At 39.0% G+C, this 20,297-nt stretch overlaps 2 protein-coding genes and 1 pseudogene across 2 annotated transcripts in view; 1 reads left to right on the top strand and 2 right to left on the bottom strand.

Moving 5' to 3' along the window:
- The window catches only part of LOC140953310 (E3 ubiquitin-protein ligase TRIM56-like), a 1,086-nt gene extending 668 nt beyond the window's left edge, over positions 1–418 (top strand). The window contains exon 1 of the mRNA XM_073402804.1: positions 1–418. This exon is cut by the window's left edge and continues 668 nt beyond it. Within this exon, the coding sequence (XP_073258905.1) occupies positions 1–418 (418 nt within the window).
- A 1,698-nt stretch (positions 419–2,116) lies between these two features.
- LOC140952773 (E3 ubiquitin-protein ligase TRIM71-like) lies at positions 2,117–4,545 on the bottom strand. Its single transcript, XM_073402219.1, has one exon. It carries the CDS (start codon positions 4,539–4,541, stop codon positions 2,271–2,273), a length of 2,271 nt encoding a protein of 756 aa, XP_073258320.1. The 5' UTR covers positions 4,542–4,545; the 3' UTR covers positions 2,117–2,270.
- Positions 4,546–16,134: 11,589 nt separating this feature from the next.
- Positions 16,135–18,868, bottom strand: LOC140951973 (E3 ubiquitin-protein ligase TRIM71-like; annotated as a pseudogene).
- Between the last annotated feature and the right edge of the window lie 1,429 nt (positions 18,869–20,297).

Genomic DNA, 20,297 nt, shown 5'->3' with positions numbered 1-20,297 from the left:
AAACATTGCTAGAACTCAGGGTAACTGTGTGAAGATTCTAGGTCAGATCGATAGCGTTAAGAAAGATGTACAAAAATTTGTTGACAGTATGATCGCTGCCCTGGAGGCGACAAAACAGGAAATATTTAACGACGTAGAAAAGAAAGTAAACGAAACTCTCCAGCTTTTGGTAACTAAACAGCGCGAGATGGAAAGTCAAGTAGCAGAGATTGAGACAGCAATAGAGAGGGCTGAACAAATTTTGAAACGAAGAACAAATGCGGAGATTACAAGACTAGACACTAATACAATCTTTCAAGGCGAATGCAATGATGGAGGTCAAGTCGAATGTGACTTTGAAAATCTTCGCCATTTTGTTTTCATTCAAAATGAAATGTTGATGGACAGAGTGAACCACAGGCAGACCACCCTTTGTTAGTGGGGGCCGTTGTTGATTGAATCTGAGCAACGACCTTTTGTTATTAATAGAAGAAATACATATGAACAATACGGTGGCTATAATTTGTTCCAAAATGCAGAATTTATAGCAAATTTTTCGATAAAAGTTTGAAGAAAATGTTAACTGAGTCATGTGTCATGTTTTTTTCGCCGTCCCTTGCTGTTTTAAGCCCTATTTTGCGAGATGAATATATCTTATTTTGGGACTTTGGTTACTGGCCGCTTAATGGAGGCCTTCAACTGTATTTAATAGCTGTTGGCTGTCTGTCCTACAAAACTTCTCGTTTTCATGAACACTGGTTTTAAGGTAGCCCGGTGAGGTCCTTGGATTTGACCCCCAAAGTATTTTGGCAATGTTGGGACAGAGCTCGATCATTGTCGTCAAAGTGGAACATAAAAAAAAATAATACAACAGTAGCTTTGCATTTATTCGAATTCAAATATGCTGACATGCTGGCACTGATCAGTGATCGTAGCATTTACTATTCATTAGAGAGTTTTAGATCCGAATTTGCCGCGAACCTCTAACCGCGGTTCGCGGTTACCCGTTTGCGGTTCGACGTTTAAATATATAATTCGATTTAGATTGGCGGTGGATTAGATTAGGGCCGCCATTTTGAATAAGCAGCCATGAATGGCACTTGTTTTCAAGATCCAATAGGATTTATCAAATTTAGCTTTTCGCCCAAATTTGTGCCTCTGTTAATGGATAAAGACTTGCTCCACAAGATTTTTGTATCATTACGTGGGATAAAACAAGAATTATACGCTAAAAGCTTTCAGGTAAATGACATACGTAAAAAACCTACCTCCCCACGTTGAAAACGCACGTCGTAAACCTCAAACGTGACGCGAAAGACTTGTCACGTGACCTCCAGCGGTTAGAGGTTCGCGGTAAACTCGAATCTAAAACTCTCTATTTACTGATTTCAGCTTAAAAGGACAGCAATAGGCAGTTATCATTTGCAACCACGACTGATGAAAAACATGCTTCATTATTGTACGTTCTAATTTCAAGTAATTATTATCATTACTGTTATGTACGAAATTTGTTATCTTTCGGTATCTATCCGTTTTATAACGGAGAGGTTCCTCCCCGAAGTCTAGCCTCTTAGCCCTTTATACATTTTGACAGAAGAGGCACCCCTTTCGTATTCCTTCCAAGTTCTATAAATTGACAAATGGTACCCGTATCGCATACCTAGTTTATAACGTTTACTGCTGTAAATGCAAACGTCTTTTCAGGGGCACCCAACGAGAATATAGTTCAAAACCACTGAAACATAGCATATGTTGAACGTATTTTAGTATTTAAACGGTAGATATAGGCATATTTTTATCCCCTTAAAATTTTTCATCTGTTCGGATTTCCAAGCTGAAAGTCTAGTGATCCGAAGCTAATTATAGGGATCAAGACTTACCTTTTCGAAAATTTCAGCCAGAGAAAAGGCTCCCAAAAATTCTAGGTGACATTTTTAGGGTAAAAATCCGTTAAAAATGGGCAATTATACCATTTTTTGATGTTCGAAAATCCTAGCAGAGGCAGGCAAGCAAGAAATATTACAACAAATGTTCCGAAAATTCTAGATCTCAAATCGTCGTCCGAACAGATATTTTCCGAAAATTGACGTTGGGTGCCCCTGTCTTGTAAACATGTATAAATCAATGAACCAGGATGTTTTTTTGACATTTCCCAACCATAAAATGCATCTGTTATCCCTTTTGGGTCTTTTTACAGACACATACATGAAATAGTGACATCCCTTCCCTTTTATATAGGCGTGAAAAAGGTCCCTCTTTCGGGCCGAGCCTCCCAGGGAGTACCCCCGGCCTTATCCAAATATCTGAACACGGTGGTTAAGGAAGTCAGAGACAACTATCTTACCGTCGCTTAAGACTGCTGCTGAAACTGGTACATTAAGCTTTCCTTTGCCACTACCATAGCTTCCAAACTTAGTTACAAACTTTCCACTTATTTCAAACACCTGTACCCTGTGGTTACCCCCATCACAGACAATCAAATGTCCTGCTTTGGTAACTGATAAACAATCAGGTGAATTGAACTCCCTGTCTCCATAACCTGCTCCAAACTTACACATAACCGCTCCCTCCACATTTAAAACTTGAACACAATTTTCATCATAGTCCGACAGTACAAGATAGTTGTCATGTTGAATACAGTGAAAGGGACAGGAGACAGTTGTGCCAATTTTGCGCAGAAAATGGCCCCTTGGAGAAAATACCTTAATAGATTTGTTACGTGAATCAGCAACGATAAAATTGCCTTCATAGTCTATTGATATACCAAGAGGGAGGTTAAGCTGGTGATCAAGATTTCCTTCGCCCCCAAACTGGTAAAGAAACTCACCTTGTGCGCTTAAGACTTGGACTCGGTGGTTATTACGATCCACCACTACAATTTTATCATCATAAAAAACAATCCCACAAGGTTCGTTAAATTCTCCCTCCTGATCACCTTTGCAGCCAAAGGATCTTAAGAGGGATCCCGCCGCATCAAAGATCTGTACTCTATGGTTTTTCCTGTCAGTGACTGCTATTTCGTCGTGTTCATTAACTGCAACTCCCCAGGGCTGATTAAATCTTCCAAAAGAAGAACCCTCTTGGCCGAAACTCAACACAGGCTTGTACTGTCTGGCTTTGATTTGGACCTTAAAAGGACTGTCTTGAATATGTTCTCCATTCACCTTCACTGATGCCACACATGTTCCTGTTTCTTTGGCAAAGTAGCTGATCTTATAAGTACCATTTTTGTTATCTCCCACCAGTACTTTCGTGGCACAGTCATGTCCTTGACGATTTCTTATTTCCACTTTCACAAAGTCACGCTCCTCATAGCACTGAACTCCATCGGCAGTTCTTGTTATCACAACAATGTCTGCTTTTAGTCCAACGGTTGCTTCCTTGATTCCTTTACCCGCGGCACTTGACTGTTGTGCGACAGTCTTGCTAAGAAAACCTCTGAATGACCCAATCCCTCCACAGTTCACTTTGTTCATTATCATTTCGTTTTGTATGAAAACAAAGTGGCGAAGATTTTCAAGGTGACATTCGACATGACCCCCATCATCCCCATCACCTTGAAAGATTGTGGTGGTGTCCAGTTTTGTAATTTCGGCACTCGTTCTTCGTTTTAAGATTTGTTCACCTTTCTCGATTTCTGTCTCAATCGATTTTAACAGACTTTCCACTTCGCACTTTTGAGTTCCCAGGAGCTGGAGAGTTTCTTTTGCCTTCTTTTCTACGTCATTAAATATTTCCTGCTTTTTCGCCTCCAGGACAGCGATCATACTGTCAACAAACACTTGTGCATCTTTCTTCACCCTATCGACCTGAGCTTGAATGTTCTCGCGGTTAGCCTGAATTCTTGCAATATCTCTCTTCATCTGAAGAGCTCTCTGTTTCTGAGAGTCAATAGCAGCCTTAACATGTAACTTGCGTTCATTTGCAGCTTCGTCTAGAAGTATCTTGGGGTGGCCTTCATGAAGTGTTGCGATGCATGAATAGCAAATGGCAGCTTCACAAGTCTTGCAAAAGAATTCCAATTCCTTCCTTTCATGGCCTGGTTTTCCACAAAATGCTGGTCGCTTTAAAATGCTCTCAAAGTCCTGATCTTGAAATTCTTTCAGAGCGAGCGCATGGTGTTCTTTATTAGCTTTGATGCCATTATGCAAAACGATGCAGCTATCGCACCAAAATTCAAAGCACTGGAAACAATAAAAGCTTTGTTCACTCTTTTTGTCGCAATTTCCACACTTCACACCGCTTGTATTGCACTCTTTTATGGCCAAAACATCGAGCAGACTGTTGATACGAAAGTTTGTAGGCAAAGCCTGGAGGTTGCCACTCTCAGGGACTATGAATTCCTGTCGGCATTCAGGGCACGCAATCACATTGGGGTTGGCACTCGTTCGTTGAATCCCGTTCAGGCAGTGAAGGCAAAAGCTGTGCAAGCAAGGTAACTGTTTTGGGTCTGTGAACTTGCACATACAAACAGTACAAGAAACCTCTTCATGCAGATTATCTAGCAAGGTTTTGATATCCATGTTAAATGGCAGAAATAGACTCAAGAACCGAGCAGTCATATGAAGTCTCTGAAGTCTGATCAGTGGGCTTGGTATGTGATATTGTAATAAGCTTATGACATCAACCAATGACAAAGTGTTATTTTGACATGTTTTGACGATGTCTACCTTCTGAGAATGATTGCAAAATAATTCTAGGTTTCTAAGAATTATGCTCACGAAAGCGTGACTTCAGAGGCTCCTTGATAAGACACGAGAAATTTCACATAACTCAGAAACAGGTAACTCAGAACAGAATAGAAGACAGAGCTCCTCTACATTTTTCTCATTTATGTTCTGTGTACTGTTATATTTGTATTTGAAACTGCTCAAGCAATACTCTGGGTGCCAGAGATTAGGATAGTCCGCCGCGAAGCATGCACGCCCTATTTCACTCTAGGAATTTAATTTCGACAACTGACCTCTGAAGACAGGAGTGGGGCCTTACGCAACCAGATAGTATTGAAAAGAAGATGGTAACTCTAATTTTACTCATTCAGCTTCTCGTTTTTGTGAAATAACACACTTTTTCTCCGTTAAGAGTACTTTCAGGCTTAATTTCGTGCCCAGAAACCTCGGGCGCGCTGGTCAGTGAATGGTCGCTAAGTGGACCCTAGTTGTCCTCGTTATCATTTCCACGCACTGCATGGATTTATTGTTATCGTATTGCGCTTCACGTACGAAGGTATTCTAAGCGAAGGCTGATTGAGTGTTATTTTGTTTATGATAAAAACCCCCGCGCAAACGGACGCAGCATTGTTGGCCACACTGGACGAAAAAATGGATTTGCACTAATTCGCTCCTTACAAATATGTGGCAAATTTGTTAAAACGGAGGACTACATATGGGCTGAAAAATGGTAAATGTCATATTTGCATACCATAAAACTGGGGGTGTAAATAACTAGGCAAATGTGGCATTCAACGTCTATGCCCCACATTTACTCATCCGTTTTTACAAATTTGTGACATTTTTTTCGTGACATTGTTGGATGTTACACGTTAGAACCTTTTGCACACCCTATTGCATGTTGTCGATTGGGAGTTTTTGCGCAAAGTTTGCAACCGGTTAAACTTTTGAGCGAACAACTCCCAACATTTCTTTTTTTCCTGTGATCGCCGTAGCTTGGAGGCGTTTGCACAGCTCTTTTAACATTGTTGGGGCCACGCACGCGCATAGACCAGTTTCACGTCGCCGACGGGAGCACGACGGCAATGTGTTGAGCAAGAGCATGTGCAAAAGTGCACAAATCATGACGTCACGTCCGGTCGAAGTTGCCGTCGCCCCGAAAACGTCTCCATCTTAAGTTCCCTACTACTGCCCACACGGACGCAACAATTCCTGACAGCCAACAATGTTGGGAGTTGTTGTGTCCGTTTGCACGTAGCTCATTTTACCGGGAAAGAGGACTTCCACAAGAGAACAAACACAGCGGTAATTTGAACCTGGATAAACTGCAATGTTCACTTAAAGTTCCTTTTGCTGAGAAACGGTTTACTTATCTTAAACGAAATCACGAGAGCACTCCAGTAATCTTTGATTGTCAACAGTTTAACTATACAAGTTGCTAGCCTAAGGTTTGATTTCCACTGTCGCGTAATTTTTACGTGCGTATGTGGGTAAAATTTACGTTCGCAAATAAAATAGAGGCACTGCATGAAAGGTCGTACGTAAGCGTAAAAAGTAGAACCTCGTTAAACTTCACGTTTAATCTCAACACTTTATATTTTGTCTCTGTTTTATTAAAGTGATTAAAATTTACGTGCGTTAACGTGCGTAGCCAAAAACGCATGAGTGGAAATCAACCTTAAGTAAGTTATTTCATTGCGCGAAAGTTTTTAACCCTCATTATCGGATAGGTGTTCGTGCTATACAGGATAGCTTTGGTTGCCCAACGAAAACCCATCCGTTATGGTATGAAGATAGTCTTAGACAATCACATAGCGCGAATGTGTTCCGTGTGGATGACCCACGCTCAGAAGCACGCGTCCTTCACGAATTGACGAAGAACAAAATGGCGGAAGACGCAGAGTGCGATATTACTATTCGTTTTGTCGACGAAAACGACTACAGAGAGATTTCTGCTAAAGCTGTGTCAGCGAAACGGAAATTAAAAAAGAATCGCCCTTCCTCACTTGTATAGAGCTAACAGTACCGCAGGGAAATCTTTAACAGACTGAATATTCTCTCGGGATCATTTATAATTTACAGTTTGAAGAGAGCTTTTTCTGTTTTGATATTTATTCTTATATTAGTCTTTGATTATTCAACAACAATAACACTTTGCGTCCTAATTGCTTTATTGTACAAACGACCGGTTTCAATAGACCGGCGAAATTTCTCATTTTATTAAAGCACTGAGGTTACGACAACTTCGAGTTAAACTGATTTCACGGGTTGTCAAAAGCCAGCGATTCCCTTTTCCCAGGTGAGCGCCGACTAATTTCCCTTCAATATTCAGGAATGCTCTCGATCTCTTTAAGCTTTCATTGCCTTTCGCCCGACATGTTTTGCACGGCCTTTAGTCATGCGAAATCTCCACGAAACATCCACGTAGCGCGCGAGGTAACTTTATCCCTATTCTAAAAATATTTCGAGACGAATCTTACGGAATAGGGTGTGTATGGAGGATGCCTCCTCTGTCCCCTTTATCCTCTCTTTTTTACTATCAGTCACACTCATATCCATGCGTGATTAAACACTTATCTCGGCGATCTTATTTAGCCTGTCTACTCAATTCAACTAATCATGATAATTTCTGAAGTAGCTGAATTTTGGACAAAGTCCACTAGCATTATAAGTGACTTACTTTGTAGTTTCTCTGTTTGGATAGCAAGGCACATTTCTGAACAGTTTTCTCAAGGTGATACCAATCTATTTCAGATCGAAGGTTTTTCACAACCAGCGGAAACGTTCTGCTTTGGGGGTTATCTTTATAGCAGCCTATTTCTTCCACTGTTAAAATACATGCAATACATCACTTAAAAGATGTGGGAAACTATATCATCACAACACGACAGAAATGCTACAGTGCACTCCCTTGAATTGTTTTATTAATTATTAAAAAAAATATCTCTTAACTCTCTTACTCCTTGCTTTAGGTATGGAGAAAATTAATATAGTTGTAACCTTGAGTCTGTGAACGAAATCCTATGTTGTGACCATTCAAATAACACCTCTCCAGCAGTAGTTTTATTTAGTACACAGTTCTATTCTTTTGAGTCTGTATAGTAGAAACCCTATGGTGTGAGCAATTAAATAAAACCTCTTCAGCAGCACTTTCACGAGGTACTAATTATTTAGCATAAATTCAATTATAGCTAAAACTTTCACCAGCACTTTACATGCACTATTTGTTTTCTGTTGTAGATTTTTGGGTTTATTTTGCTTTTTGTTAATTAAATGTTGGAACGTCGGCAACAGCTATCATGCTTGTTTCCTAAGAAGGAAATTGCTGCCAACAGGGTGAAGTTATTTCCTCAAGAAAGAGAGACTTTGAGATATCTGCCGTAAAGGCAATAACTCTAATAAGTTTTCGAAGGTAGACACCAACCAGCTGGCAAAGCAAGCACACAGCACTAGACGGTGTCCGCATATAAAACAAGAGGACGTCCACGTAAGACCTGGTATGGATTAAGAGCTTCAAAGAAAGCCCAGGGGCAGACAATATCCCCAGCGTCACAGCAACATCTTTCATGACAATATTCTCTTTGTCATAGCCCTCAGACTCGAGGCTGGTCGAAAGCATTAACGCCCTACCACACCTCCGTTCGAACGGATAGATAAAGTAAAGTAGCTTAAAGTTATGATGGAGACTTACTGCAAGGTAATACAAAGCGGATCTTCGGGTCTTTCTTTACAGCTTTATAAAGCTAGGTGGTAGAAAAATTTCACATTTTGTGGACTGCGATGAAGAAATGATTACTTGCTTAGGTTTAACCCCGCTTCAGATAAAGCGACTTGATCGTATTTTTGGTGCTTATTTCAGCAACACTCATGAATGCTGTGGGAATTCAATCCCTGGGCCAAGTGGGTTAAACTTGAACCCATCATGCATACTGACAAGCCTAGGAATAATGAAGGAAAACAAACTGGCTTGTTGAATTGAAATATTCTTCTTGAACGATTTCTATTTTGTTGCCAGTAATAGTCTTATTAACAAAACGACCAGAAATTAAGATATTTTATTGAATTAACTTCTGTATTTAACTTTATAGACGTAAACGTCATATGATTTCAGGTAGGGAACGTTTATTTGTTTATTTGTTTATTGTTTGTTTGCCAAAAATTGTACAAATCAAATAAAATCTAATTACTTAACGTCTCATGGCGAGGAAGCCATCGGGCTTATAAGGAATGGGCTCCCTCAGTTAGATGATTAGAACAAAATATTATCATAATTACACATGGGAAAATCAATGGCAGAGCTACAGTAAATCTTAAAATAAGTATATTAGATAGTCGTACTAATCATAGTTCTAGGCTAAAAAAAGCGAAATGACAAAAAGAAAAAAAACAAAAACAAAAAGAAAATAAAAGAGCAAAGGAAGAAAAAAAAATACATATATATATATATATAAATTACTATTTATGATAAGATGAATGCTTTCAGCTTACAGCAAAAGGAAGCGGTACTTGTTGCATTTCGAATTTCAAAACTAAGAGAGTTAAAAAATTTAGGACCTTGGAAACTGATTGAGAACTTTCTTATATTAGTCCTGCATTGTGGTAAAATAAAAATGCTCCGAACTTCTAGTGCCATAAGAATGCACATGGCGTGTCACCAAAAACATGTTATTGAAGCTATAAGGAAGTAAGCCAGATCTGTATTGATACATAAATTTTCCTATTTGAAGTTTGTAGAATACTCTCAAGATTCAGAATTTTTAAATTTTTAAATAAGGGGTCAGTGTGAGCATCGGAGGCACTCCTCGACATTATTCTTACGACCCGTTTTTGAAGTGTGATTAATCTTCTGAGGTTTGATGGGTAGGTCGATGCCCAGACGCTCACGCAGTATAATAAGTATGGGTAGATAAGGCTAAAATAAAGCATCCGTAAGGAGGAATTATCAAGGCAAAAACTTGATTTATAAATTATACCTATGGCTTTAGACACTTTCCGAGCAACATTATGTATATGTGATTTCCATGTTAAATGTTCATCCAAAATTACACCAAGAAAAGCAGCTTCCTTAACACGATCAATCGAATAATTACAAATATTAAAAGCTAGATCAAGTGTTTGCCTGTTTTGTCTCGGTCTGAATATGATAAAATTAGATTTCTTAACATTAATAGATAGCTTATTTGTATAAAACCAACACGTTATCTTTTTCAATTCTAAATTTACAACTTCCATAAGATAGGAAGCATCAGTATGCGAATAGATGATATTAGTGTCATCAGCAAATAGTATCAGCTCTAAGACCTTTGACACATTACATAGATCATTTATATATACTAAGAATAACAGGGGACCTAAGATAGATCCCTGAGGGACTCCTCAAGTGATATCTAATGATGAAGAGTTGTAAGCATTATATTGCACAAAGTGTTTTCAACAAGAAAGATAACTTTTAAACCATTGTAAAGCAATACCATGTACTCCACAATGTTCTAATTTGTCGAGCAAAATTTCATGATTTACTGTATCAAAGGCCTTAGATAAGTCAATGAATAGGCCTAAAGTTACCCTTTTACTATCAAGTGCATTTGAGATCTTGTCATACAATTGGATTAAAGCATGTCCAGTAGAATAATTTTTTCTGAATCCATACTGATTCCGGGAAAGAATATCATATTTATTTAAAAAATTAATGAGGCGATTGTAGACGATTCTCTCTAGGAATTTAGAGAAAACTGGTAACACTGAGACGGGTATGTAATTTGTGAACAAAGATTTATCACCAGATTTAAACAATGGAATAACTCGTGCAATTTTCATCTCTTGGGGTACAACTCCAGAATTAAGAGACAAGTTAATTATATACGTCAATGGTGGGCAGATTAAGTTCAAAGACTCTTGAACAACATTCATTGAAATACTATCATATCCTGGAGCAGTACCGGATCGAAAGCTGCTACAAGTCTCAGTGACTTCTTGTTCTGATGCCGATTGAAGAAAAAATGAATTAATAAAGCCTCCATTCAGAAAAGAACGATGAGATTTGTCAGACGCCGGAATTGATTTAGCTAAGTTAGGTCCAATATTCATAAAATACTCGCAAAAACGGTTTGGTATATGAGTAGGATTAAATATTTCTTCTTCATTAGATTTGAAGATGGAAGGCAACTTACACTTAATTTTCTTCTTGTTAATAAGATCGTTAAGTAATTTCCAAGTTGATTTTGCATTTGATTTATATTCATCTAACTTTTTATTGTAGTATAGAGACGTTTAGCAACGCGAAGGGAATGTGTCAATTTGTTTTTATAACTCTTGTAAAGTTTCTCACGATATGGAGTTGGGTTAGCAAGGAAACGCTTGTATAATAAATTCTTTTTTCTTACCGATTTAAGAAGACCTTAGGTTATCCATGGTTTGCTCAAAGTAACATTCTTTACTTTCACTTTTTTGAGAGGAAAGCAGTTATTGTAAATGGTAGTGTGTTTATCAAGAAAACACCGATAAGCGCAATCAGCATCTTTACATTCAGATAATTCATCCCAGTGAACGTTTGCAAGCCTATCTTTAAACTTAGCGACATTATTTCCACTTTTGTCACGAAAAGAAAGCCAAGAAGTTTTATTTAAGTTCTTGTTTTGATCAAGAAGCAGTGTGAAAATCGGAAGATGATCAGATATATCACAAAACATCAGCCCGCTAACAGATAAGTTGTTTAAATTATTCGTGAAAATATTATCAATTAGCATAGCCGTGTTAGAAGTTATTCTTGTCGGACGTGTGATCAATGGAAAAAACATTCTTGAATACATAGTTTCTAACAATTCTCCAGTTGTGTCGTGACAATGGTGGTTGATTAAGTCTAGATTCCAGTCACCTAAAACATAGCAAATCTTGTTTTCCTTAGAGATACTTGCAAGCAACGAATCCAGGCTTTTCATAAAATCTCGCAAATTTTGATTTGGTGGCCTGTAAACCACACCTACAATTATATTTTTCTCTTTCGGCCTATTGATTTCCACAAACAAAGACTCAGCACATTCAGTGCAAGAAAAAACTAAGTCTGGTCGACATTTAAAATCAAAATTGTCCGCTAAATATAGACCTACACCTCCACCTGTCCTATCTTTACGTTGATTGTAGACAAAATTATAGCCTGAGATATCGGTATGATGCGATGAGTCTCGAAGCCAGGTCTCAGTTATACCAATAAAAGAGAACCTCAACTCTAGATTCTTTAGCAAAGTGGTTAAGCTATCCAAATTACGATGAAGGCTACGAATATTAAGATGCAGAAGCGATAAACAATTATTGACTTCTAATAAATTTTTCTGATGCAACATTTCATTGAAGTTTTCTTAGTTATAATATTCGCAGTCAACTAACTCCGTGAAGAAATTAGCATCAGGATCATGATGGCTAGAAAGGCTAAATTTTTTATAGGTTTCAGATAATAAAGGATTAAACCTGAGGCTAGCTAACCTATCGGGATCGTAACGTATAGGTCCATTTAACTGCTCAAATATAGCCAAACGAAGTCTTCTTCTTTTAAATGAATAAACGGTAATTCTTCCATTAATGAGTCGAACAAAAAACATTGTGCAATATACTTATCTTAATCATTTGAAGAACCGGAGGGCTTATCACGAATGATCAAACGATCTAAGATAAAATATGCTGATTTTCCTGCTTGCTTAATTAACGTGCCCACACTATTAAGCATGCATAGTTCAATTATTGAGATGATGCTGTTCTGTTTATAGTGCTCAAACTTTATGAAGGAAAACTGCAGCTCTTAACAGAAAAGAACGTACAACAAAATGGTGGGGAAAACACGTGTACCCTTATTCCAAGACAAAGAATGAAATTCTATAACAGCATGCTGGAAGAAATTTGTAGGTCTTCTAATGGAAAGCATTTATGTTACTTCTGAGAGCAGCAGTCATTTAGTTGGAATGTTCATCTGCAGTTACAGAAACTTTACAAATCTATAGATTTCTATAACAGTCAAGCAAGTGGTATCTGAAACTATCGCAAAGCAGGCAAGGACATGGCAAAAAAGCGGAATGACCGGAACGTCTGTGCTTCCTTGCGTAAAAGATTAGAGGATAGTGTTAGGGATGCTGAGAAGCTTGATACAGAGCTGAAACAACGTCCGGAAAGGCTGATAGATGCCAACAACATTTCCAGTATTAAAAAAAGGGTACGGGGAAGAACATCGATACCTTACTACTAATTCATTGGGAAAACTACAAGAGCAGTTAAAAGTGCTGCTGGGTGTGCAAGGCGATTTATAATAAACCATTCATATCTTGTGTTAGTACAGCCTGGATCGACAATCATCTAAAGAAAATGCACGTATCAAAAGAAGAAAGAAAGAAAACAAAAGAAACACTAAGAAACAGTCGGACAAGAGGTTGTACAACAGATGCAAAGAGATATTAAACAAGTTAATAGTGGACAAAGAAAAGGCATCTCAGCTTCAGAGCTTGATTTTCAACAAAGATGGACGAGTACATGTGACAAGCGAAAACAAAAATATGCAAAGAAGAGGATATAAAGGTACAAGCACTTCTGATCACTTTTTGAGGCCCAAATTCTGCTGCTGGGTGCAAGTGCAAGGCGATTTATGATAAAATATTCATATCTTGTGTTAGTACAGCCTGGATCGACAATCATCTAAAGAAAATGCGTGTATTAAAAGAAGAAAGAAAGAAGACAAAAGAAAAACTAAGAAACAGTGGGACAAGAGGTTGTACAACAGATGCAAAGAGATATTAATTAAAACAAGTTAATAGTGGACAAAGAAAAGGCATCTTAGCCTCAGAGCTCGATTTTCAACAAAGATGGACGAGTACATGTAACAAGCGAAAACAAAAATATGCAAAGAAGAGGATATAAAGGTACAAGCACTTCTGATCACTTTTTGAGGCCCAAATTTCATCTCAAAGCATTTCGGCAACTGAGGGAACTCACTGTCTTTGGTGGGGATGCTCTTGAACATGTACATTGTGCTGTTCATAATTTAGAGAAGCAAAGTGTTGTTGTTGTTGTTGATGATGATGGTGGGAACGATGATGTTGTTAATGCTGCTAATGATGATAATGATGATGGTAGTGGAAGTGAAGAGGATACTGAGAATTTTGGTAACAATGATGAAGTTTAGAACATGCCTTGACACAGAATGTTGTAATGTGTTTTCAAGCACTAAATTTGTACAGTTTAATAACATTCGTCAAAAACTGATGACACATTTTTCAAGTTGTGTATGCTATCTGAGCCACCAAGCACTTTAAGGCATGCCAATATTAACTTGTTTGCATTGGAATACTAATAATACTTTCAATGGCTTCCATGTTAGTTGGAGTTGGAGCTCTGTTTCAGTCCATTCATTTGTCTTGGTTTCAGTGGCTACTGCTAAACACAGAGATATTGGCTTTTTTCCAGTTAAAGAAAGATTGAACTTTTATTGAAGTTTTGTAGTTCTTGTTGACTTAAAAGCAATATTAGCTTTACAATAAAAACACTTGGCTTTTTTATCAATAATGAAAGTCCTGTAAAGAGTGTATTCCGGGGATAAAGAAAATAAGCTAGCAAATTTTCTTCAAGCATAGAGTAATTAGGATGCTCTTCTTTTACAAAAAATCCACAAAATAATACTTCCTATTTTAATAAGTGGAGAAAAAAATTAGCAATCCCCCCCCCTTTGTCTGTCAAAAATTTTGGTAACCCCCCACCCCTTGTCCCTTGTCCCCCCTGCGGTATACATAATGAATGCAGCCTAAGTAGAATGCTGCGCGCTCAATTTTCAAGAACGAGTGATCGTGTTAAATGTTGGGAGTTTAAGTTGAATTATTGTCGAGGATTGAACAACATACTACGCAAGGGTTCGCGAGGAAAACGATGACAATAACCCCATTTCATACTGCAAATGATAATTGACATGGCTTCAACAGGTTACACTCTCGATCCTCCTAGAAAGGTTTTATGCAGCCTAGAATCTATGAGCTCTACATTGTCTATAGATTTTGCGGACTGGCGGTGAAGAAAGGTTAACTACAAGATCTGAAAATGTACTTAAAACAATTAAGACGCTCAAGCCATGGTGACTATACATTAAAAGGGTCTTTGATGGAGTTCCGATAAACCGTTATAAATAAATTACGTTTTTTAATTAGCTGCCACGACATCTTGGCCAAAATGAGAAAACTTTTATGATCCCACCCATCACAACAACCGTAAATGGTTTAGCTAATAAACGCCTAGCCTGAATTTCATCCGATTACTTCGAGTCGTTATTACTCCCTCAGAGTAATAAGGACTCGAAGTAATCGGATGAAATTCAGGCTAATAAAGGCCCGGCAGCTCGGGCTTCTATTTAATTTCAGGGGTTCAAGGGGCGTTTAATACATAGGAGGCATTTAAAAGATAGACACGTTTATTCTCATAACTGTGACAAGCTCAACAAAACTAATATGCTTTCGGCGAAAATATCAAGAAAGTTTAAAAATAGCGGAAATCCACTCCATCAATTGATACGTCTCAGGGCCGTCTAGAGATCCAAATCCCCCTTCAAATCCCAAAATCGAGATGTCAGAATCCTCGCTCAGGGTCATTGTGTTGCCATCGTTAGTGTATCGTTACTTTGACATTGAACAAGATGGAAAACGCAAAGCCTTGTTAGTCAAGTAAGAAACTGAATGAATTGAATGCTTTTGCCGTTTTAAGCTTATTCGTTTATTAGATAAGAGGTGTTATTTTGAAGCGGGCGTTCAGGTCATTCACGGTTTTGAAACTGTAATGAACCCTACAAGACGCACCGCAAACTTTTTTACCCCCCCCCCCCCCCCCACTGATCCCCCCAAACTATCAAGTCTATAAATACTGAACTCTCCATAATATGCTAATTGTAAAAGAAAATTAATGGCAGTTCAACCTTCAAGGAAATTTTACCAGAGGTAGAGTTATTTTTTCGATAAAGTTAAATTACGGTCTTCTTGGTAAGTTGTCGACATGCATGCATGGGCGCCCAGGGCATGAAAAGGCTACAATTATATCTTAACCACACTTGAGCGCAATTGACAAATTATTAGCATTTACTCTTTATTTACAGTTACCCCGGAGTAGTCAATCGATAAAGATCGGTACCGATTTATCACTTGATAAATCGATAAAAATCGGTAAATCTGATTTGATTGATATCAAATGTATCGATCAATCAGTAGAAATCGATGACACACTTGTTTCGTTTATCGAGTTATCAGTCGATAAAAATCACTTGATTGCTATCGATTTTAATTGATTGAATACTCCGGCCAGTTACGGAAATAACGTCTACCATTTAATACGAGTAGAAGCAAACCGTTCTTGAAGTAAACAATATGTTTTTCTCTTGAAAAAGCCATGAGCTGTTGTGGGAGAGTCCAAGATAAGCAAACTAAACTATCTTTCCATCTTTTTGAACAAATCCTTGATTCCCCGGCATACTCGGAGGCAAGAGATCATACTATGGTCTCTTGTCGGAGGTTAACGTATGCTGGAGGAGCAAGACGTTTTTTCTTATATTCAACATCCATACAATCAAAACCCCGGGGGGGAGGTACTTGGCTAAATTTTTGCTGGGTATGTGCCGCTGGCCTCTCAGAGCCCCTACCCCATTATACTTTATTCTGTGACCAATTATAGACCCCATCTTAGTCACTTTTGGGCAACTATGTAATTTTCGCGATCCCAACTTAGTCACTTTCTACTTTTATGAATTGACCCATTTTTTAAACTGAATGAAGAACACTTTACTTTTCACCCACAGTACAAACATTCTGGTACGTTTACTAACCGTAAATATGAAGAACTTTCCCACGCCAAAAAATCCGAAAATTAGCGACCCCATTCTAGTAACTCTGGAAAATGCGACCCCATCCAGCGGCACATCCCCATTAGCCTCTTATAAAGAAGTATACCCCGGGGATCAAAAACCACTATCATCATTCGATTATGTGAATGCGGTGGTTGTATAGGTCGGATACAACAATCTTACCATCGCTGAGGACTGCTGCAGAAATCGGTCCATCAAACTCTCCTTTTCCTCGATTTCCAAATTTAGTTATAAATCTTCCACTCATTTCAAACACCTGTACTCTGTCGTTTTCCGTATCACAGACTATTAAATGTCCTGATTTGCTTACGGATAAGCATGCAGGAGCGACGAACTCTCCATCCCTATTACCCCTTTTACCAAACTGAAACAGGAACCCTCCCCTCTTATTGAAGACCTTTATAGAGGGATCTACTTCTTCATGGAAAGTCTCACTTACTATGCCGCGGTCTGACACTAAAAGAAACTTGTCATATTGAAAGCAGTGAAAAGGAAACACGAGAGAGCCCGCTTCATCAATTTTACGAAGCAACTGGCCCCAAGGAGAAAATATCTTGATAGATTTGTTACGTGGATCAGCGACAATAATATTGCCTTTACCGTCTGTCGATAAACCAAGTGGAAGTTGAAGTTGATGATCAAGATTTCCTTCGCCGCCAAACTGGCACAGAAACTCGCCCTGCGCGCTAAAAACTTGAACTCGGTGATTGTTACGATCTACTACTACAATGTTATCATTATGAAAAGCAATTCCACAAGGCTCGTTAAATTTTCCGTTTGAATCGCCCTTTCTACCAAAAGACCTTAGGAAGGTTCCATCACTTTTGAATAACTGCACTCTATGGTTTAACCTATCAGTCACTGCTATTTCATCTCGTTCATTCACTGCAACTCCCCAGGGCTGATTAAATCTTCCAAACGACGATCCCTTTTGGCCAAAACTCAAAACAGGCTTGTACTGTCTGGCTTTGACGTGAAACTTAAAAGGACTGCCATGAACATGTTCTCCATTTACCTTCACTGATACCTCACATGTTCCGGTTTCTCTGGCAAAATAGCTGATCTTGTAAGTACCATCTTTGTTATCTCCCACCACTTCTTCCGTGGCACAGACATGCCCTTGACGGTCTCTAATTTTCACTTTCACAAAGTCACGCTCCTCATAGCACTGAACTCCATTGGCAGTTCTTGTTGTCACAATAATGTCTGCTTTAAGTCCAACAGTCGCTTCCTTGATTCCTTTACCCTCGGCACTTGACTGCCGCGCTACTGTCTTGGAAAAAAATGTCTTGAATGACCCAATCCCTTCAGAGTTCACTTTGGCCATTAACATTTCATTTTGTATGAAAGCAAAATGGCAAGGATCTTGTAAGTCACATTCGACTTGACCTCCATCATTGCTTCCTCCTTGAAAGATTGTCTTGACGTCTAATTTAGTAATCTCGGCATTTGATCTTCGTTTCAAAATGTGCTCAACTTTCTCGATCTCTGCCTCAATGGTCACTAGCTGACTTTCCACTTCGTGCCGTTGAGTTCCTAGAAGCTTGAGAGTTTCTTTCGCTTTCTTTCCTGCGTCATTAAATATTTCTCTCTTTTTCGCCTCCATGGCGAAGATCAGATTGTCAACAAACATCTGTGTATCTTTCTTAACGCATTCGACCTGAGCTTGAATGTCCTCACAGTTACCCTGAATTCTGGAAATTTCTTCCTTCTTCTGAAGCGCTATTTGTTTCTGAGATTCAATACGAGCCTTAATATGTAACTTGCGTTCATTTGCAGCTTCATCTAGGAGTATCTTGGGGTGGCCGTCATGAACTGTTGCGACGCATGAATAGCAGATGGCAACTTCACAACTCTTGCAAAAGAACTCCAATTCCTTCTTTTCATGGCCTGGTTTTCCACAAAAAGCTGGTCGATTTAAAATGTTCTCAAAGTCCTGATCTTCAAAGTCTTTCAGCGCCAGCGCATGGTGCTCTTTATTGGCTCTGATGCCATTATGCAAAGCGATACAGTCGTCACACCAGAATGTACAACACTGGAAACAATAAAAGCTGTGTTCGCTCTTTTTGTCTGGAGGTTGCCATTCTCAGGGACTCTGAATTCCTGTCGGCATTCAGGGCACGCAATCACATTGGGGTTGGCACTCGTTCGTTGAATCCTATTCAGGCAGTGAAGGCAAAAGCTGTGCAAGCAAGGCAACTGTTTTGGGTCCGTGAACTTGCACATACACACAGAACAAGAAACCTCTTCATGCAGATTATCTAGCAAGGTTTTGATATCCATGTCAAAGAATGAACGGCAGAAAAAGACTCAAGAAGCCAAGCAGTAATATGAAGTCTCCTGATCAGTGGGCTTGGTATGTGATATTGTAATCAGTTTATAACATCAACCAATGACGAAGTGTTATTTCGACATGTTTTGACGATGTCTACCTTCTGAGAATGATTGCAAAATAATTCTAGGTTTCTAAGAATTATGCTCACGAAAGCGGGACTTAAGAGGCTCCTTCACATTGATAAGACACGAGAAATTTCACATAAGGTTACTCAGAACAGAATAGAGGACAGAGCTGCTTTACTTTGTTCTCATTTATGTTCTGTTTACTGTTATCGTTGTATTTGAAACTGCTCAAGCAATGCTCTGGGTGCCAGAGATTAGAGATGATAGTCCGCGGCGAAGCATGCATGGTTTATTTCATTCTAGCCGATTTAATTTCGACAACGGACCTCTGGAGGCAGGAGTTGGGGCCTTGTGCAACCAGATAGTATTGGAAAGAAAAGGGAAACGCTAATTTTATTCATTGAACTTCTCGTTTTTGTGAAATAACACACTTTTGCCCCGTTATGAGTACTTTCAGGCTTAATTTCGTACCCAGAAACCTCGGGCTCTTTGGTCAGCTGGCGGTCGCCAACAGGACTCTAGATCTGGATACGAATTTTCGCGCGTGGCATGTACACACACTGGATTTATTGTTACCGTATTGCGCTTCACGTAACACGTATGAAGGTATTCTAAGCGAAGGCTGGTTGAGTGTTATTTTGTTTACAATATAAAGCCCCCCCCAAACGGACACAGCATTGTTGGCCACACTGGACGAAAAAAATGGATTAGCTCAAATTCGCTGCTTGCAAATATGTAGCAAATTTGTAAAAACGGAGGATTACGTATGGGCTGAAAGATGGTAAATGTCATATTTGCATACCATAAAACAGGGGGTGTAAATAACTAGGCAAAATGTGGCATTCAACATCTTTGCCCCAGATTTACTCATCCGTTTTTACAAATTTGTGACATTTTTTTCGTCCAGTGCCAACAACTCCCAACATTGTTGGATGTTACACGTTGCGACCTTTTACACACCCTATTGCATGTAGTCGGTTGGGAGTTGTTGCGCAAAGTTTGCAACCGGTTAAACTTTTAAGCAAACAACTCCCAACATTTCTTTTTTTTCCCGTGATCGCCGTAACTTGGATCCGTTCGCACAGCTTTTCCAACATTGTTGGGGCCACGTGCGCGCATTACACATGGTCTCCCGCCCAGAGTCTTATGGGTTGTATCCTTCTCACGATGCACTGTAAGTCTGAACATTGTTGGGAGTTGCTGCATCCGTTTGCACGTACGGTAGCTCATTTTAACGGGAAAGAGGAATTCCACACGCAGCGGTAATTTGAATCTGCGGATAAACAGCAATGTTCACGAAGACGATTTATAGTTCGTTTTGCTGAGAACAGTTTACTTATCTTTAACGAACTCAAATGCGCATTCTTTGATTATCA

This window comes from Porites lutea, chromosome 11, assembly GCF_958299795.1.
Source record: "Porites lutea chromosome 11, jaPorLute2.1, whole genome shotgun sequence".
Taxonomy (NCBI): Eukaryota; Metazoa; Cnidaria; class Anthozoa; order Scleractinia; family Poritidae; genus Porites; species Porites lutea.
Note: the sequence above shows the minus strand (reverse complement) of the source record. Positions and strands in the feature narration are given on the sequence as shown.